The following is a 17923-nucleotide window of genomic DNA, read 5'->3' as shown; positions in this document are numbered from 1 at the left end:
ACACAGGAAGTCACAATGGAATGGACAAGTGGGAAACAAATTACTTTCCCTTCGTACAAAAATGAAAAATGATGTTTCCTTTATGTTAATTAATTTAGAATTTTGATTAATAATTCCTTCCTGGCGCGGTCTGGCTCGCCTCGTACCCAGTCATCAGTCAGTCGGGAAGCAGGTGTCGGTCGAGCGTGACGTGTGAACCATAGTATTGTGGTCGCGACTTCGCCGAACCAACTGTTATCTCTTATCATTATAAAAATGATACATCGAATTACCTCATGAGCGTGATAAGAAGTACTCCACTACACTATAAACGGTCCTTGTGTTTCTGATTGAGTACGTTGTATTATTACGAGATAAAATCGTAAAAAAATATATTTCGGTTATAAAAATCATGAGAAAATTTATATTACAAAAATAGTAATTAAAATTGCAGTGTTGAATTTGTAAGAAAATGAAGTATTTAGTGAGTTTTTCTTTGTTGTTTATGGTGCATTCGTGTTACTGCAGTCCATGTAAAACAACTGAAAGTTTGAACATAACAAATGGTGTTGAATTTGACAATGGTACTGTGTTATTCGATGGAGTGCAATACACACGAGAGACTTGGTATGACCTGGAAGAAGACGGAGTAGTTACCAGATACGGCTGTCCTTGCATCGGTAGAACTTGCATGTGGAAATGTTGCGGCGAAGGGCAGGCTTTTTTCAACAAATCCTGTCTAAACACAGACTATAGTGCAGTGAATCCTTTTAATCCTCCAGTTCACAAAGGAAAAAACCAAGTGGATTTCGCATCTAACAAATTCTTTTACATGTATACAAAATTATGTACCGAGAGATATCTGGTAGACCCGAATACTGGCGTAGAAGATATATTTATACAACAGGTATATTTTCTTAATTTAAGCATTAGCGAGAATAATTAACGACTCTTTAAAGCGGGCAGCGTATGATTTATTTCTACCCCCATGAATTACGGAGGAGAAAATAAATATTTATGTATTTAAATTGCTTATAAATCTATAATTAATTACATTTATATAATAACATTCTTTCCCGGAAAGTAATGAAATATGACATGTCTGACAACAATGTAGCAACTCATTATTTACACTCACGTTAGTCCTTGTTGGGTTATCCTTAAGTCAATATTGGAATAGGCCTTTAGCCCACTTAATATAGAACTACAAGAGATGTTCAGTATTGTTCGAAGTTTCAAGTTAGCGTATTTCTGTTTAATATTTAAGACAAGGTGTTTTTATTTTCTCTTTTTATTCTAAGGATTTTTTTTTCTTTAACTTCAGCACGCAGATCAGCTACCAATTTTACAACGGTAGTATTGCTCCAATTGGTTAAACAAAACCTTTTTCTTTTCGATGATTAACAACTAAGTTAGTTTACATGAATTAATCTGTTACTAGAAACATTGCACATGCTTCTTATGTCCTGTTATCAACGTGTTAACAAATGATAAGATACGAAAATTGTATTTTGTATTGTGAATATACTATATCGTTTTGTTAATCTTACTAATATTACAAGTTGGAATGTTTGGATGGATGAAAGAATGTTTGTTAAAAAATATCTCCAGAATTACTGCATGGATCTCGCTAAAATTTGGCAGAGATGTCGAACGTATCCAGGAAGATCACATAGCCTACTCATTTTCTTTAAAAGTTTCTTTAATTCCGCGTAGACGGAGCCGCGGGCGATAGTTAGTCTAAAATAAAACTTATAAGAATAGAAGAATAAGCAATGATTATCATTTTTTCGTAATTCGTAAGATCATGATTTGAATTAGTTTCTGTAAAACTAGAAAATGCTCGAACTGAAAATGGAAGCTTTTGTTTTACTGTTGTAGCAAAAAAGTAACTTAAAATTATTTTTAATTTATCTGAAAGGCTTTCTGTTTGTTCTGAAATATTAATATATTCGCGCCTTAACCTTCTTCATATTTTATACCGTAGAATTTATCGCAGTGTCTTGTCTAAAATATAATATATTTCTTTCTTCAGTTACATAGAAGCTTAAATGTATTTTATAATACATCAATAGCCCAAGTCTTTAATGTCCATAAGATGCATAGCATCGTAGTTAGACCTTTAGTCCAGTAGTTACTACAGGTATTACCTGTTGGGCCGATCGGCCTACCCATCAATCGGCCGAATTGCTATATTGTTTTGATTCTACAGACTCAATCGGCCGATTGTTAGGTAGGCAGATTCGGTGGATTACCGTTACTACGTATGTTTATCACTGTAAGCTATTAGTCCCGAACTATAAATCACGAGCATCGTAGAGCTTTGTATCGCTAACACAAAACGAAAAAAATGTTAATTACTTAGCGATTTAAAAGGAGATAATTAGAAATAACGTGAACTCATTAGTCAGTACACTAATAATAGTTTATGATAGTAGAAAGCGTCCGTTGGTTTTTTAAAGTATCGCAGTTAACATAAATGTTTGTTTTTTGAGTAATTTTATATATTTATTTATTAGGAGATGTTAGTTACTTTCATTAGTAAAAATATATATTTAAACCGAATTGTTATAACTCTCCAATCTTTTTAAGCGAACCTGAGAATACAAGTACATTAAAGTACTATTAGTTTACATCCATTAGGAATAGTATTCAAATATGAACGCAACATTGTTTGAGGAAGCCGCAAATAAAATTATATCTATCCGACCATTCATTAACCTTACGAAGTCTCTAGCTTGACCTCACTTTAATCGTAATAACAAACGATATACACTGAACTTACATCATGCATGATACTAACCAAATGTGTTATCTATAAGTTAAAAGCGAAATTAACCCGAACACTTTTAGATTATCTCACACCAATTGTAAATGAAATGGCACATTTAAAGATTCGTTTAATGTACACGTCAGTTTGTCCGCGCCGGACGCATCGGACAACTTTGTCTTTATGCGATGCGGACGGCGCGGATGATGGACACCGCGCTGTGTAAAATCATACAAAGCAAATAAAATCCGTTGCGGGCCGTGAGTTCGGTGCGTACGGCGAGTGCTAATGGACGCGTACCTTAAAGGCACTGCATTAAAATGTATGCAAAAACGTCGCTAATGACGATTAAATTACATGCTTAGTCATTAACAGTCTTCCAAATTACAAAATTCTCAGAAACCATAACTTTATCATAATTCTACGGAAAATTACACAAACAAGAACGTATCTAAGCGTCATTGTTGAATTGGTCATATTTGTTTTCCATTCAATTCAAACGAAGTAATTCATATTGTAGTATTATCGCAAGACGTTGATTTAAGACGAGTCCATTCATTAATCCATTAGTCTATATTAAGTCATATTTTAGACAGTTACAAACAGATTTACAGGCATATTTTTAATTACAATATTCAGGTTTTCAGATCCGAGTATTGTGCGTGGAATTACGATTTATTTTATTGTAAAAAACTCTGTATAGAGCATATCTGGGTAATAAAAGTTTTTTAATGGCAAATGTAGTATGTAGAGTTTAAAAATTAAATAAAATATTGTAAAAAGTACATAATTACACACAATGTTATTATTATTTTTATAGTAAATCTTGCTGTCTTATAAAACGTATCTATAACAAATATAATTCTTTAGTCGCAATTCAAATAATTCGTACTTAATAGAACAATTTAGATCGGTCTAGTTTCTAGTATAAAAATAAAATGTTAAATAATCTTCCACTTTTGTTTTATGAGAAACAGCTGGATAAACAGCTGACAAAAACCATTACATTCAATTCCAAGGATGAAGAATTATAACACATGAGTCACTGATGTCATTTCGAAGCTTTCCAAAAAAATATCTGTACTGATTACACGCAATATTGATACATTCCGCAAGACAGAGACTATCAATTTTTTTATTTCTAAACTTGCTGCGGACGCGACTACGTCCGCGCGCGATTAAAACAAGTTGATTAGCCTATGTGTACGCCAAGTTACATTGAAATCCGTACAGCCGTTTTCGAGATACCTTCAACCAAACATCTATTCATCCATCTATCCATTTAAACATTCCTATTTATAATTTTACTAACATAGTAAGATATGCATTATCACAGACTAATTTATCAAAATAGTAGTCATATTTTAAAATAACTTCTTTGCTTAATATTTTCATACATTCATTGCAATGTAACGCGGACGGCGCAACGACTAGGCGGAATTACTTCCCAAGGGAAATGACCTCTACCATAATTTGCCGCTTGCCTGCACGTCTCGATATAAACTCTACGTGAATTTTAAAAATATACTGTTGTACCTTCATTAATAAAGAAAAAGTATGAATGGCTTACGAAACAGATTACTTAAATTTACCATGGGTTTCTGACACCAAAGTTCCCTGTCTTTTATCTTTGACAAACAGAGATAACAATATGTATTAAACGGATATTTTAGACTCAGAAGCCTACGGTTGGTCTTAAATTAATGAAGCTAAGATTAAGACAATAACATCGGTTTTCTTCAAACCTATCGATATGAATCTTTTCAATAAGTCCCGTAGTTAGCTAGTTGCTTTAGGTAATTAAACAAAGTGTAGTTATCTCTACACTTGCACTCTATCTACACTTTGTGTAGATACCTAAAGTATTGAAGCGGAAGACTTTTGTTCTTAGTGTAAACTGAAAAATATCCAAAAAGCTGTATTTGATCACCATTTAAGTAAACTCGAGAAAAGTTTTGTGTGAACATAGATTGGGATGACTATATTTGTATGTTTTTACGTTTGTTCGGTTAGATAAGGTAACATTTTAAGAGTAAACATATACATAAGGCTATCTATGCACGAGACAACGTCCATTAGGAATTATTAACCTGTACAAGATCTAAGAATAAAACTAAACACCTAAATATGGACTAACAAAAGAGTGAAGGAATGTAAAAATTTAACTAAGTAAAAAAATCGTGTTACCTTTTTTTAATAAAATCACATCACATAGATTACGTTCAATATGCATTTTAATAATAAGCCATAAACTATTTTGTCTATAGAACAGATGGCTAACGAAAAAACCCGTTAATCCGATGTTAACAAAAAAATGATAGCGAGATCAGCTTCAGTTAAAACTATTCAAAAATATGAACAACTTAATGCAAGGAAATAAATGAATAGGCTATACTAAATCTAGTAATATAAATATTCTTAGTAATCAATAGCATTGGCTTACATGAATATTTTATATTTGCATTACAATAATGTCGCTTTGTATTACAATTTATATTGAAAAACCTGGAAAACTATTATACATAAAGTGTGTTGAATATTTACAATGCAAATAATTTGCTAATTGAGTGGGATGTAGGCGGCGCCATGATGCGATAACAATAAAATGGACCTTGCTAATGCGACCTGTACAATTACCTTATCTATCGAATATGTACCATTAAATATTCATCAAGGATATTCCGTATCCTGATGATGAAATGTTAGTCATAATTGCTTTATATCTAACAACTTAACGACATATACAGGTTGAACCATGATGTCTAAACGAAGGACCATAATTAGTGTACCTTACTAAAAAGAATTTTGATTTTGATACAAATACATTCTTAATGCAAACAAAGATTTAATAATTTGTTTACTGAACTATGTACTATTATTCAATTAACTGTGGTTTCGTAATTTACACCATACTGTAGTATATGCAAGATTTTCTCACACATTTATTGTATTTATATGAGTACGTCCTAACTCTAATTGTTTAACAAAGTAAGTTTTGCAAGATTTACAACCACAATTAGACCGTCTGGCGTTAAATTTACTCACATACATTTACTGCAATCGCCACGCTTGTTACATCGTCGTAGAACATAAAGCAAAGATATAAATTTTTAATGCAATAAACACCGATACATAAGTAGTACACAGTGGTTGCAAATAAATGATATAAAACAATAAACACACACAAATTCTCAATAAACTATTGTCCGTTTTTTAGTTCATGTTTTAGCTATTAAAATAAACTTCGGTTTAGTTTAAACATTTAACTATTTCAAAATTATTATTAATTGTTAACAATCCATAATAACAAGTCCCGTGAGAACTTAAACGTAGACGTCATTTATAAATTTGGCGCGAAAATAAACCAGCAACGTGTTCGAACACAAAATCATGGCGCCCATATTGGAATGCTAACAAAGGGATATTAAGAGCCTATATACATGAGGTATTTACGCGCTAATGGCGGGCGTTTACAAGCTACAAACGAAATTCACTATGGCTACCGCGTTTCTTTTACAATTTTAGAACTATTGATTACGGTAATAATGCGCATTAAGAGTAGGTAGCGTAGTTTAAATGCAATAAAAGTGAGATGGATAAAATCTTCAAAAAACTTCCTTGGGTGGCGAAAATCTATGTCAACTAATATTGATTTAAAGTCATTGAATGTAGAAAAATAGAGTTTTTGAGTTTTAGTTTATGCCCTGTTATTAGTTTTGCTTTATGCATTAGAAATAAAGAAAACATTTACATATTAACTTTAAATTGTCGCAATTTATAAAGCAGGTATCACCTCAAAGGGTGGAAAATCAATTTTACATTGTTTAATGTTTAAAGCGATAAATTTTTTTTCGAGAGGAACAAACGCGAACGTAGAGGACGCGAGTAACTCATATGCAAGCTCTCTAAACAATCTCAGCTCTGATATTGTTTATTATTACACCAAGCTTGTTATTATTTCGTGAGCCTGCGTTTCGTAAGAATAAACGCATGTCGGAAAAACTTAATTCAATAATGGTATTTTCATCAGGCGCTGTTAATTTTTGATTAAGTATTTTCATGTTTTGAATATAAACATGGAGTGTTTAGGAAAGGGAGTTAAGAAGCTTTAAACATATTTAGTGTGCCGTTGTGCTAAAATATCAGTACTCAATTCTTTATACTATCTCACTCAACTAACTACTCGATACACTACCGTTAAAATTGTAAAAATTTGTAGCAGTCAAAAAGCTGAGTGGCCCATGAGGGGATCGAACCCGCGACCTTCGCGTTATTAGCACGACGCTCTAACCAACTGAGCTAATGGGCCCGATGTATTTGTAGCATGAAAACAATGACAAGTTTTTGAGCAAAGCTTAGAAACTGTGGATTAGACTGTTTGCTAAGAGTTTATACGTTGATAATGTTTATAATATGTAACTACCGCTCAAATAGAAAGCCGGCTGCAACCTACTTAAAGAGGCTTTCGGCCTAGGTTACCTACACGGATCGCGATACACCTATAATCAGAATACGTTAGTATAATATTATGATAATAAATTTAAAAAGAATGGAATATTATAAATAGTCATTTCACGAAAGTAGAACTGAAACGAGTGTCCTTTAGTATCAAATTTCACTTTATAACCGTTTTGATTAGCATAGAGCTAGAGTAAATTGTTTTGACTTACTGCCAGAATACATCAAATTCTTGTTAGCCGTATAATTGGTATAGTACAGATTTGTTGTTATAACGCATACCCTCAACATTAGTGGCGGTAAACATACGTTGTTTTATGTGTTTGTTTATATAATAGATTGTTGTTAACACCGATGCGCTTAGCCTTCACAACACCAGTCTTAGCTGCGTAACCACAACGCTACATCGATTAAATTTTTTTCGTCATAGTACAAAGAAGCTAAAATAACGAAGTAAGAAATACAGATAAATATTTTCTATAAGTTAGAATGTCGCAGATGCTTTTGCTGTCTTTATTGGGCATGGGAAAGTCTGTATAAAAGACATATAGGTAATTGAAGTGCGAATGTACTCTTCGTTCATTCAATCTTTTGTTCGTTCATTCTTTAAACTTCATAATTCATAACAAGAACATTAAGGTTATTAATAATAATATAAAATTCAAATGAGATCATTTTAATTACAAACATGCCTTAATTATAAGTTGACAATAGGTCGTGATTATAAAATGTTATTGTCACTTAACCTGCATATAAGCTGGGGGCAGAGGAGAGCAATCAGTGTTCGTGAACAATGATGTGACGAACATCGTTTAAAAATAGACGTCTAGGTGACCTTGATATTAGAATTATGATACGTATACCATACAGGGCATCTTATTCGTGAAATGAGCTAAAGAATATTATCAATTTTGCCTCTCTTTTTTGCATAAATTACATGTTTGTGAATACAAATTACTATTTCCTATTGAAGCCCTACCAATTTTATCGTAAATTTTGTATGTTCTATTCAACTCGTTAACTAAATCACACAAGGAAATTATGGTTGTACTTCAAAGAGAATCTTAGCAGATACGAATAAACTACCCATTTGTATTGGCTCTCTAAATATAATCATATTTTCGTTTTTTTTCGTTTCATCCATAATGAAGTGACGTGTGTATGTCAGTATTCGTATGAATTAAAATCAATTTTTATAGTTACATAATTCTTTTAGTGAACGAGAAAACAATGCTCTTAAAATTAATGAAACCCGCAAAAAGTTATCATACGAAAAACGGAATTATTTTCGAATCGTCTGACGTCCGTCTTATTTTTGAATGGCAGGAACATGGTGGATATTTCACATCCGGTCTCTACTTGCTTTGTTTTAGATATTGCCTGATCTAAAGCATCTGCGTTTTAGATAAGACAAACAATATTTAAATCTACACCGCCCACCCGGAACTCACTATAGTATTTGAAATGTTCATATTTTAATTTCCCACGCGATATATCTGCCACATGGAATTCATTTTTTTTACATAATACATCCCGTCGTAGATTTTGTGGCAACATATTTAGGTTTAAAAAAAAGTAAAGTGATATAAATCAAAACACTGCTCTATGTATCCTAGATAGTAGATACTCTTTGGACTCCTTTACTATTATTTAAAAAAATTCAAATGGCATTTTATACATATTTATATTGGAGTCATTGTAATTTTTCGTACTCTCGGAATACAAACTCGTATCGGAAAAATATTTTTAAACATTTTTATCAATGATGCGAATTTATTATGAAGTAACACTTACGAACGTCCGTTTTGATAATCTTATCAAAATGACCGAAATTGCTACAGTGGAAGTGTATGATACTTCCATCGAAGCAATTTCGCCCTTTTCGGCTTTTTAATTATTTATTTAGATATCTGAACATTATGAACTTTTTCATTAATCTAGTATATTTAATAAGATAAGATAGATACATTTATTCCGACTGGTTTGTACTTAATGCCTACGAACGTAGCTATGTAAACCGATGACCCGAATGCCTTTGGCACTAATAAATCGATGCTCATCGCAATTAATAAATCAGCAGCTGCACGAAATCGAGTCTACGACCTTTGGTGGCGTAAAAGTGACAATATTGTCTTCGCCATATTTTACACCGCTACGAAATTCTATGTAAATTAAGTCGTAGCCAACGTTTACGATATTTTTTCGCGTTTGAATTGTTTAATGGGGAAGGTTTTTGTTGTACCATTTTTATTACAGTCTAGATACAACTTGTATAATATGCAAATATTTGTTTGTTTGTTAAATAGTTCTGGATAAATTCAAACAAAAGTCGATATTAGTAACTAAGCCTGATCAATATACTATTGAATTAGAATATTAATGTGTTATTGTTTCTCTGTCTTCTCTCAATTGAATTATTTTCACTAGTTATCGATTTTTTTTAGAATGCGAGTCTTTACTTGTCAACACCGAGAAGCGAAGTATGGCTCAATCCGTCGAGATATTGCGTGGATATTATGACCAATACAAATGATGATTTCCGCATGGTGGCGCTAGTGTGCTATCCTGATAAGGCTCCTGAAGACGATAGCCCAGTACTGTACATCACTTATGCAATTGGTAAGTAATTTACTTTATTAAATATAATTCTTACTTGAGGATAAGTGCTTTTATTTTGTAACGAGGAACATAGTTTTAGCTTGCAAAACAATAATGGTATATTTTTAGTGAATTTCATAAGTTCTTTTTCAATCTGTTTAGCGTATTTAATAACAAATCGGAATTTAAATATCTGTGATACATTTTTACGTGAATTAGCTTTCTTTGTAGTCATTACATTTTTTTTGTAGTTTTGTTGTAGTAGTAGTAGTAGTAGTAGTAATTGTAGTCATTAAGTAAATAATCCTTGTTAGTAGAAATTTTTACAATGAGTCCGACGGAAACAACATAATTTAAGCGTAGGCTTGGAACGACAAAAGGCGTTTACAACGTAACGGAAATGAAATATGTTGAGGGTTGAACTTTTATGGACGCTCCGGAGCAATTAGTTTAAAACGGACGTCCTCTGATGAATAATTAAATCGTTATTCATTCATATAGTACTCAATTAAATTATTATATTAAGATTAATGAGGTAAATGTAAAAAAGAGTAAGAGAATTTGTTTTCCAATGAAAACTCAAATGGAAGGTGTCAATTTTTTTTCAATATGTACTTAATTAAAATTATTGAAATAAAAATATTGGCGGCACACAATTTTTATAACATACGAAAAGGTTTTGGTGAAATAAATGCTTCTTTCATGAAGCTTTTTTTTCTATTTAATAAGTACTGTGTCATAATTTGTCTGTTTAGTGTGATCAGTTTTGGTGTCATCCATCAAACTCGCAACTAAAACGTCCAATAACGCCTTCCCTTAAGTTAATGGGCAATTTGTTTTTATGACAGGCCTACGCTTTTTATTGGGGCTTAATTTTGTTTGCTAACGATTCGATAATAGCGTCATTACGCGAAGATACTACGACAGTAACTAGTGACTGAAATAAAACGATAAAGATAATTAAAAGCTCAAGTTTAATTTAGTCAATGTGTTCGGACATCCTTAATTTAAATTTGATTTTCGTACGTATAAAAAGCTTAGGGCTATGATCCCTTGCGACGAAAAGAATTACAACTCTTAAAACAGAACTCCTTATGTTTGGCGAGTCGGTTTATTTATGCTATTATCACCATGAACAAGCTGTCTAACATATTTAGTCTATAACTCAGCGCTGGGTAACCTAAGCCGTTCCCACTATCAATATCAGTTGTGGAGTTGACTTGGTCATAAATCAGGAATAACACGCGCATAATTTCTATTCTTAATACCATGTCTTTATGACATACTTTAACAGCTCTCCTTTGAAGTGTATAAATGCTTTTGTTACGATTATTGTGTACTATTATTATAAAGCCTTTGCTTGTTAAGACCCTGAAGAAATCATGTGACAAAAGTCTAATATGTTCTGAAGTAAGCATATAAAATTTTAGTATGTTGTTGGTTTTAAAATCTAACTATATCTCGTTTTAAATGAACTCTAATTTAATTTGTATTCGTCTGAAACGTCACTATCAGTTTTATATGAAAATTATTTAATTACTGTGGGTTTCTGAGATCAAAAAGTCTGTATAAATCATATCGGCATCCCTGTAGTTATATTAAAAAAAAAACAGAGATAAAGATATTGTGTTTTAAACGGAGATTTAGTCGCCGAAACTCACGGTAGTTAAACGTACAATCTGTGTATGATTGAAACATGTTTTAGAGGAGAACAAGATAAACAACTGATTTTTTTGTTTCAGGGCTTATGATATCGATTCCTTTCCTATTGGCGACGTTTTTGGTGTACGCGTTCATTCCTGAGCTGCGGAACTTGCACGGTATGTGCTTGATGGCGTACTGCGGAGGCCTAATCATCGCCTACACGTTCTTAGCCTACCTCAAACTGCATTCAGGCAAAATTGGAGTTGCCATGACTAGTTGTTATGTCATTGGTAAGTTATCAATGCATTTCTTTCAATTTTTTACTGCTTAGAACCTCTATAAATGGACTGGCTATAAGAGTAGTATTTTGTGCTTATTTGGTTTCCGCTATTTTGGCGCCGATAGTAGCGGTTTGTACGGTTGGTGTGGATTCAAACTAAAAGTATGGATAGATTTAACTGTCACGTAATCGTGTTTAAATCAGAACGAAGCAAAAGCTATCATTTCCAAGCAATCGCATATCTAATTAAAGAGATCAGTTCTTAGAACAAACGTGAGATGTTTAAGAAACGAGCTAACTCACAACTACAATATGATTTGAAATAGAAACAACTGAACTGAGGTAACAAATAGTGACCTACTAAATTACCTGCAATTCTAAAAAGCTATTGTAGGTCATAAAATGAACTGACTGAAAAATTTACAGCCTTACACATGTGTAACACGCGAGCTTATGTCACGCAAATCACGTCTAACAAGTAATCAGTACAATTAACATAGACACACCTTGTGGTACTAATATTTTTCACTAGTTAATTACTAAGACTCTATTTTAATTTAATTACAACAAACCTTGGGTACGGAAATATGACATTAATAGACAGTCTCATTGGTCTACATATTTTCATAGAAATATAATTTAGATTGATAATTACTATTATACTTCGTGTAAATACAAATATAACCTACTAAGGTATGTTGGTAACAATATAGGATAGAATTCTTCTGTTTCTTTAACTGCTGTATAGCCATAGATTCTGTCACTGTGTTCCCGGCAGCATCTTCACTTACGTCATTTTTCTTTTTTTTCCTTAATAATGGCAATAGACAACGCCATCTTTCTGCCACCAAAACCCTGGTTATGAATTATTCTATTTGTTAGCTAACATCTTTTAATATTTTCGTAGTAATTAGGCACACCCATATCATTGGCAGAGAATCGTTTTACGACTATTTGTGTTTGCGTAACGTTTTTGATTTCCGAGGCTTCACAAACCTTGTTAGTTTTGCCATTACCTGAACAAACTTCGTGGAAACAGTTCATTAAACTAACTCATTACGAATCGCAATTAAAGGGTTTGTTTACTTTCCGTGATATTAACTTGATGATAGATTTTTTTTGCTAATTATGTAGTTTCTTCTTAACCGATTCGAATTCCTTAATACGTAAGAAACGTAGTAAATATAATTAGAGCAGACGTTCTTTGAATTTTTATATCTAACATTACCGAAATAATATTGAATTTTAAAACGAATATGTCGATGAAAAGTCTCGATCAATTCAACATGATCGCGTAATTTTAGAATCATATTTGTTTTTTAAATACAACAATTAGGTCAAGAAGATGAAAGAGATTGATGAATGACATTCACCGATTGGGAACGACATTGCGAAGTCATTTGCAAGTTGTGTTTTTATTTGCTTTTTTAAGAGGACAGTACTGAGAGATAAGGTAAATGCCACAAAAGCGAGAGTAGTGATTGAAGATTTCTGTTAATTATTGGCACCTAGTCGAACCTAATCGACAACGTTCTTAACTTATCTGTTAAGAGCGTTGTCGATTGTCATAATCGGGAGACTGAAGTTTTTTTTTTACCTTTTTATAGATCCTACTTTACGTTTTCCCGTGTTCCCATTAATTTTATACTCCGTAATATTTATTAACATTTTCTTATATTTGTTTCAGCGTTCATCGTTTACTACGCGTTCCAGACGAGTTTCTTTTGGCTGAATGTAATGTGTTTCGACATATGGAGAACGTTCAGGTGATTATCGTTGTATTGATTTCGTTGAAATATAAACAAAACTCGACTGCTGATATTTATGCTGATGGAATTCTAAAAAAAAAATAGGCATCGGTACAAATATTTTTCAACGATGGAAAACACGCGAGATATAAAAATAATAGATTGTATATTCTTTGTATTCCTATCGTATTTATTCCCGTAACCTAATTTTGTAAGTAGGTAAATTATTATTATGGTTTTTTGTTAACTATGTGTCCATTTATTTGGATTTTCCGCAGATTTCTTTTTCGGATTGAGGCATATATTTGAACTGTCTATAACTAAAGTTTAATTACTATTGTATTGCAGAACAGTTGTGCCGATCAACCACGACTACACGGCCACACTGTAGGTCTCGATATGCCTAGCTTGCAGGTCGATGTCCATAACTAGCATGCTGATTAGTTCGGTAGTGTTGCCACATTGCTCGATACTCTATACTCTATGGTACAGTTTATCTATGCTCCTAGATGTTTAGTCTTAAAACCCTTACAACGCATAGAGACCTAAAAATATTGAATTAATGCCAGTGAACATATTTTATTAAACAAAAATATCCGGCTTGTAATAAAACACTCTTAGGTCCTTGTTTCTAGAAACTTTTTCGCGGACTGTTAGTAAAGAACTGTAGAATGTAGTTATTAATTAGCGACTATTTTATGTAGAGCTAGATTTAGCTGTAGTTAAGTAAAGTACGGGATAGTTAACTTTGTAACTCAAGGATATTTGCTTTGTAATATATGAGTTGTTTCTCTAAATAATTATTTAGAGAAACAACTCATATTTTCTAGTAATTTTAATTTTGGATATCAAGACTGAGTTAGTTATAAAACTTGCCTTTGTTAATTACAATCGGATTATTAAACAATCAAATGTTTAAGATGCATTCAAATACAAAAAATATAATTACCAAAAAATATCAAAATTACTATTTAAAAAGTTTACCTATAAAACTTAGTAAAATATTATTAGCATGAATAGTTATGTCGTAAATAACAAAGCATTGCACAAAACTATTGTATTTTCTATGTATGTTATGGATGCTATATTATTGTATGGAAATTTATTATAAATGGAATAATTAGGTTTACTATGTGCTTGTTTAATGCAAACCAACGAAAGGACTGGAGGGCTAACCACGTCACAACAATCAAAATGGTAAGACTATAAATAGAATAACTGACAAGATGTTACCTAAATACTTGTAGATTGGTATAAATAGGTAAAGTTAGCAACTGTACTAGTTGCGTCGCACCATTTGAACCCCCAGGTTAAGATGTCTATATGTTTAATACTATTGTTTCCAAATAGTAGTAAACAAAATTTTACTTTTAAATAGCGTTACAGGGTTACAGTCACCAATTCTGCTCTTATAATCCTTGGTTTGTTAAGAACAAACATGTCAAGAATATCTTTAGTGCAGACAAAATTAGAAGCTTTGGTTTGCGGTCAACAAATTAGTCATATTTAAATTATTAGTAACGTCAGCGAACGTCAATGCGAAACAATTGCGAAAACATTAACTTAAATAAATTTTTACTCAATATTTTGTTTACAATAATAAAGTCAGTGTGCCAATGTTAAAACCACATTATTGGTTTAAAAGAGTGAGAGCTTATTTTACTCTTGTAAATAAAACATGTTTATGTACGTAATGTAAACGTGTTTATTTAACTTTGTATGTTTCTTCTAGTCAAAAAACATTCGTACAACACCTTCTGTAACTCTGTTATTAAAAGAAAGTGCTCGAACGATTCCTTTACAGAAAATTATAAACGAGCCAATACTTCACGTAGTACTTGTTACTTCTATGGTAAATACTTATCCAATATTTAATTTCCATTGTTTTTAACGAGACCAAACTGGGGAAGTTAGAAACTGTATTTCATTGCAAAGTTAATCCTTTTTGTCTATATTTTTCTGTATACTGTTCTATATTGTTAAATTTTGTACGTTTTGGTTTTTTTTTTAATTTAATTTTTTTATTAATTTAATTTTGTAATACACAGCGGTTATCGTGGCAGCAGTAACAAACGTCGAGAGAAGAAACGCTTCGTACTCTACGGCGCATACGCGTGGGGTTTGCCTGCCATCCTCACTGCTATCACCATTGCTATGCAATTTGCTGACGTACCGGGCAACGTCATCACGCCCGGTTTTGGTGCTATGAGATGCTGGTTTACAAGTTAGTTTCGATTACATTCGATTAAGTTAGTTTAAGACCTATTGTTGAAAACAGCTTTAAATATACGGTCAATCCACATAAGTGTATCAATATAGGAAGGTATATCATATCGAAGGAGAAACAACTTTTTTCTAGACTATGCCTAATGAAATTACTTGTATGAACGCACACTTTAACGTCAATGCTTGACTAAAAGACCTTCAGGAAATATCAATATCTTTGGCTAATTTCCATCAACGAAACTATCATAAATTGTTTTGATAAATGTATTTTAATCGTTGTTACAGACTGGTTGAGCGAGTTAGTGTACTTCTTATCCCCCGTGCTTGTGCTCGTCGTGTGTAATGTGGTGTTATTCTCTGTCACCGCGCATCGCATACGCTCCATCAGGCAGGAGACCGCTATACTAAAGGGCGCGGAGTCCGCCAGGAGTGATAAACTTAAACGAGATAAGCAGAGGTAAGACTGGTTAGCCGGCCAAGGTTACTTTCGGTACATCTCAATTCTTTCCAATATTTTCTCATTGTAAGTAACATATTAATGTAAATATCATCTTCCTCTTCTAATCCTATATTCGATTTATCATTATTTATTTCTGTCTTAACACCGTTCATATTCATGTCGCCTTTCAAGCAATCAATTCTACACGTCTGATAACTTCTACCAATGTATCTGTCCACATATTACTGTAATTTTTACTCATAATTTGTTTACAGATTCGGGCTATACCTCAAGTTGTTCATAGTAATGGGGGTGAATTGGACCGTGGAGATTATAAGCTTCTCCGTTGGCGGCTCCAACTGGTACTGGATCCTCATCGATATATCTAACATAGCTCTCGGTGCTGTCATCTTCCTCATTTTCGTGTGGAAGAAAAAAGTTCGCAATTTAGTCGCTAAGAAGTAAGTTTAATATCAATGTTTTGTTTTTTAACAGGTTTGTTGGAAGTTGTGGGGCTACGTTCTTCGTCCATACTCCTCTATATAAAATCGGTTTAATTGAAAATAGAATACAGATGATGAATTACTTGTGGGCTGAAATAAATTAACAATATATACATTTTAAATTTGACATTAAATGTTTCTATTTTGAAATTACAGATGGCGCAGTATTCGCGGTATACGGAATACAGAGAGCGCAGCATGGGCCACACGGTCCAGCTCTGCTCCGACAGAAGATACACGCATATCCAACGACGAGACAGCATTACGACTTAAGGAAATACGATAGACAAAAACATAGACCTTTGATTTTGTAAAGAATGCACATTACTTTATCGATATATCTATCGAATTATCGAAAATATTAAGTGGTCTATATGTAATTTATTACTTAAATTCGTTACTTTACTAATCAAAATTAATTCAATTACGAAATATAGATGTTTTTCAGTGCCATATATCTGATATAACGACATTTGCACTCGCAACGTATTTTCTTTTTATCGCAATCTGTCTACCCAATCATACAATGATTTAACTATGTTACATAGACATTTATTCCTAGTCATAAAAATATATAATATTAAGTCATTTTTATTAAGAAGTTTTACTTAGCATATTAATTTTAAATATTAAAATGGTAATTTATACTTAACTTGCAATTAAATTATAAGATTTGTTGTTAGATTTAAATCATGACAGGTCACTTTTTGAATGAATTCGTGTGATTTGTCAAGTCCTAATTAACATATTCAAAGTACAAACGATCAGCGTTTACAATTCATCGTTAGCGTATGCCATATGAAAATAGTAGTGGTAAACATTACAAAACGTTTTAATTAACAATACAACATTCCAGATCAAGGCCTAAAGTTAACAACGTTTACGCGACACTTCGTTGACAAATTACATTTGCAAAAACTGTTCTTAATTGTAAAATATTTCTTATCTTTAGTATTTCAGTTTGAATGAACTCTGAGATTAATCATCAATAGGATATCATTAAAATATTCAACTTAACTAAGTAAATGTAATGAAGAGTTTAAACACTAAACTTTAGAGAAAATTAATATGTCACACTTTATGTATTTAAAATAAGTAATCTTTTGAATATTCGCTTTGCGTACTATACTTATTGACAAAGCTTATAAGATTGTACAATTTTTGTTTTGAATTTAAGTTGCAATATTTACCACCGAACTACATTATAGTTAGCGTGTATGGAATTTTTTTTTATATAAAATAAAAGTATATGTAAAATGCAACCAAATTATTTGAATG

The 17923-nt window shown here is 32.2% G+C and overlaps 1 protein-coding gene and 1 non-coding gene across 2 annotated transcripts; one reads left to right on the top strand and one right to left on the bottom strand.

Annotated features, from left to right (window-relative positions):
- The first annotated feature begins 174 nt into the window (after nucleotides 1-174).
- On the top strand, nucleotides 175-17218 carry LOC106115741 (G-protein coupled receptor Mth2). Its single transcript, XM_013309224.1, has 8 exons — nucleotides 175-886; nucleotides 9652-9826; nucleotides 11548-11739; nucleotides 13417-13495; nucleotides 15526-15701; nucleotides 15989-16160; nucleotides 16418-16603; nucleotides 16802-17218. The coding sequence occupies exons 1-8, from the start codon at nucleotides 452-454 to the stop codon at nucleotides 16929-16931; spliced, it is 1545 nt and encodes a 514-aa protein (XP_013164678.1). The 5' UTR covers nucleotides 175-451; the 3' UTR covers nucleotides 16932-17218.
- On the bottom strand, nucleotides 6985-7058 carry TRNAI-AAU (transfer RNA isoleucine (anticodon AAU)). The gene has a single exon. It is a non-coding gene; the product is annotated as a tRNA-Ile (tRNA).
- Nucleotides 17219-17923: the final 705 nt, after the last annotated feature.

The sequence above is a fragment of the Papilio xuthus genome, unplaced genomic scaffold (genome assembly GCF_000836235.2).
Source record: "Papilio xuthus unplaced genomic scaffold, Pxut_1.1 DF827777.1, whole genome shotgun sequence".
Lineage (NCBI taxonomy): Eukaryota > Metazoa > Arthropoda > Insecta > Lepidoptera > Papilionidae > Papilio > Papilio xuthus.
This window is presented reverse-complemented; position numbering and strand designations above follow the sequence as displayed.

Excerpts from the sequence above, each read along its gene's own strand:
- LOC106115741 (XM_013309224.1), top strand. The coding sequence starts at position 452 with ATGAAGTATTTAGTGAGTTTTTCTTTGTTGTTTATGGTGCATTCGTGT. Across the intron at positions 887-9,651 it reads AAGATATATTTATACAACAG|AATGCGAGTCTTTACTTGTC; the intron begins GTATATTTTCTT and ends GATTTTTTTTAG. Across the intron at positions 16,604-16,801 it reads CGCAATTTAGTCGCTAAGAA|ATGGCGCAGTATTCGCGGTA; the intron begins GTAAGTTTAATA and ends TTGAAATTACAG.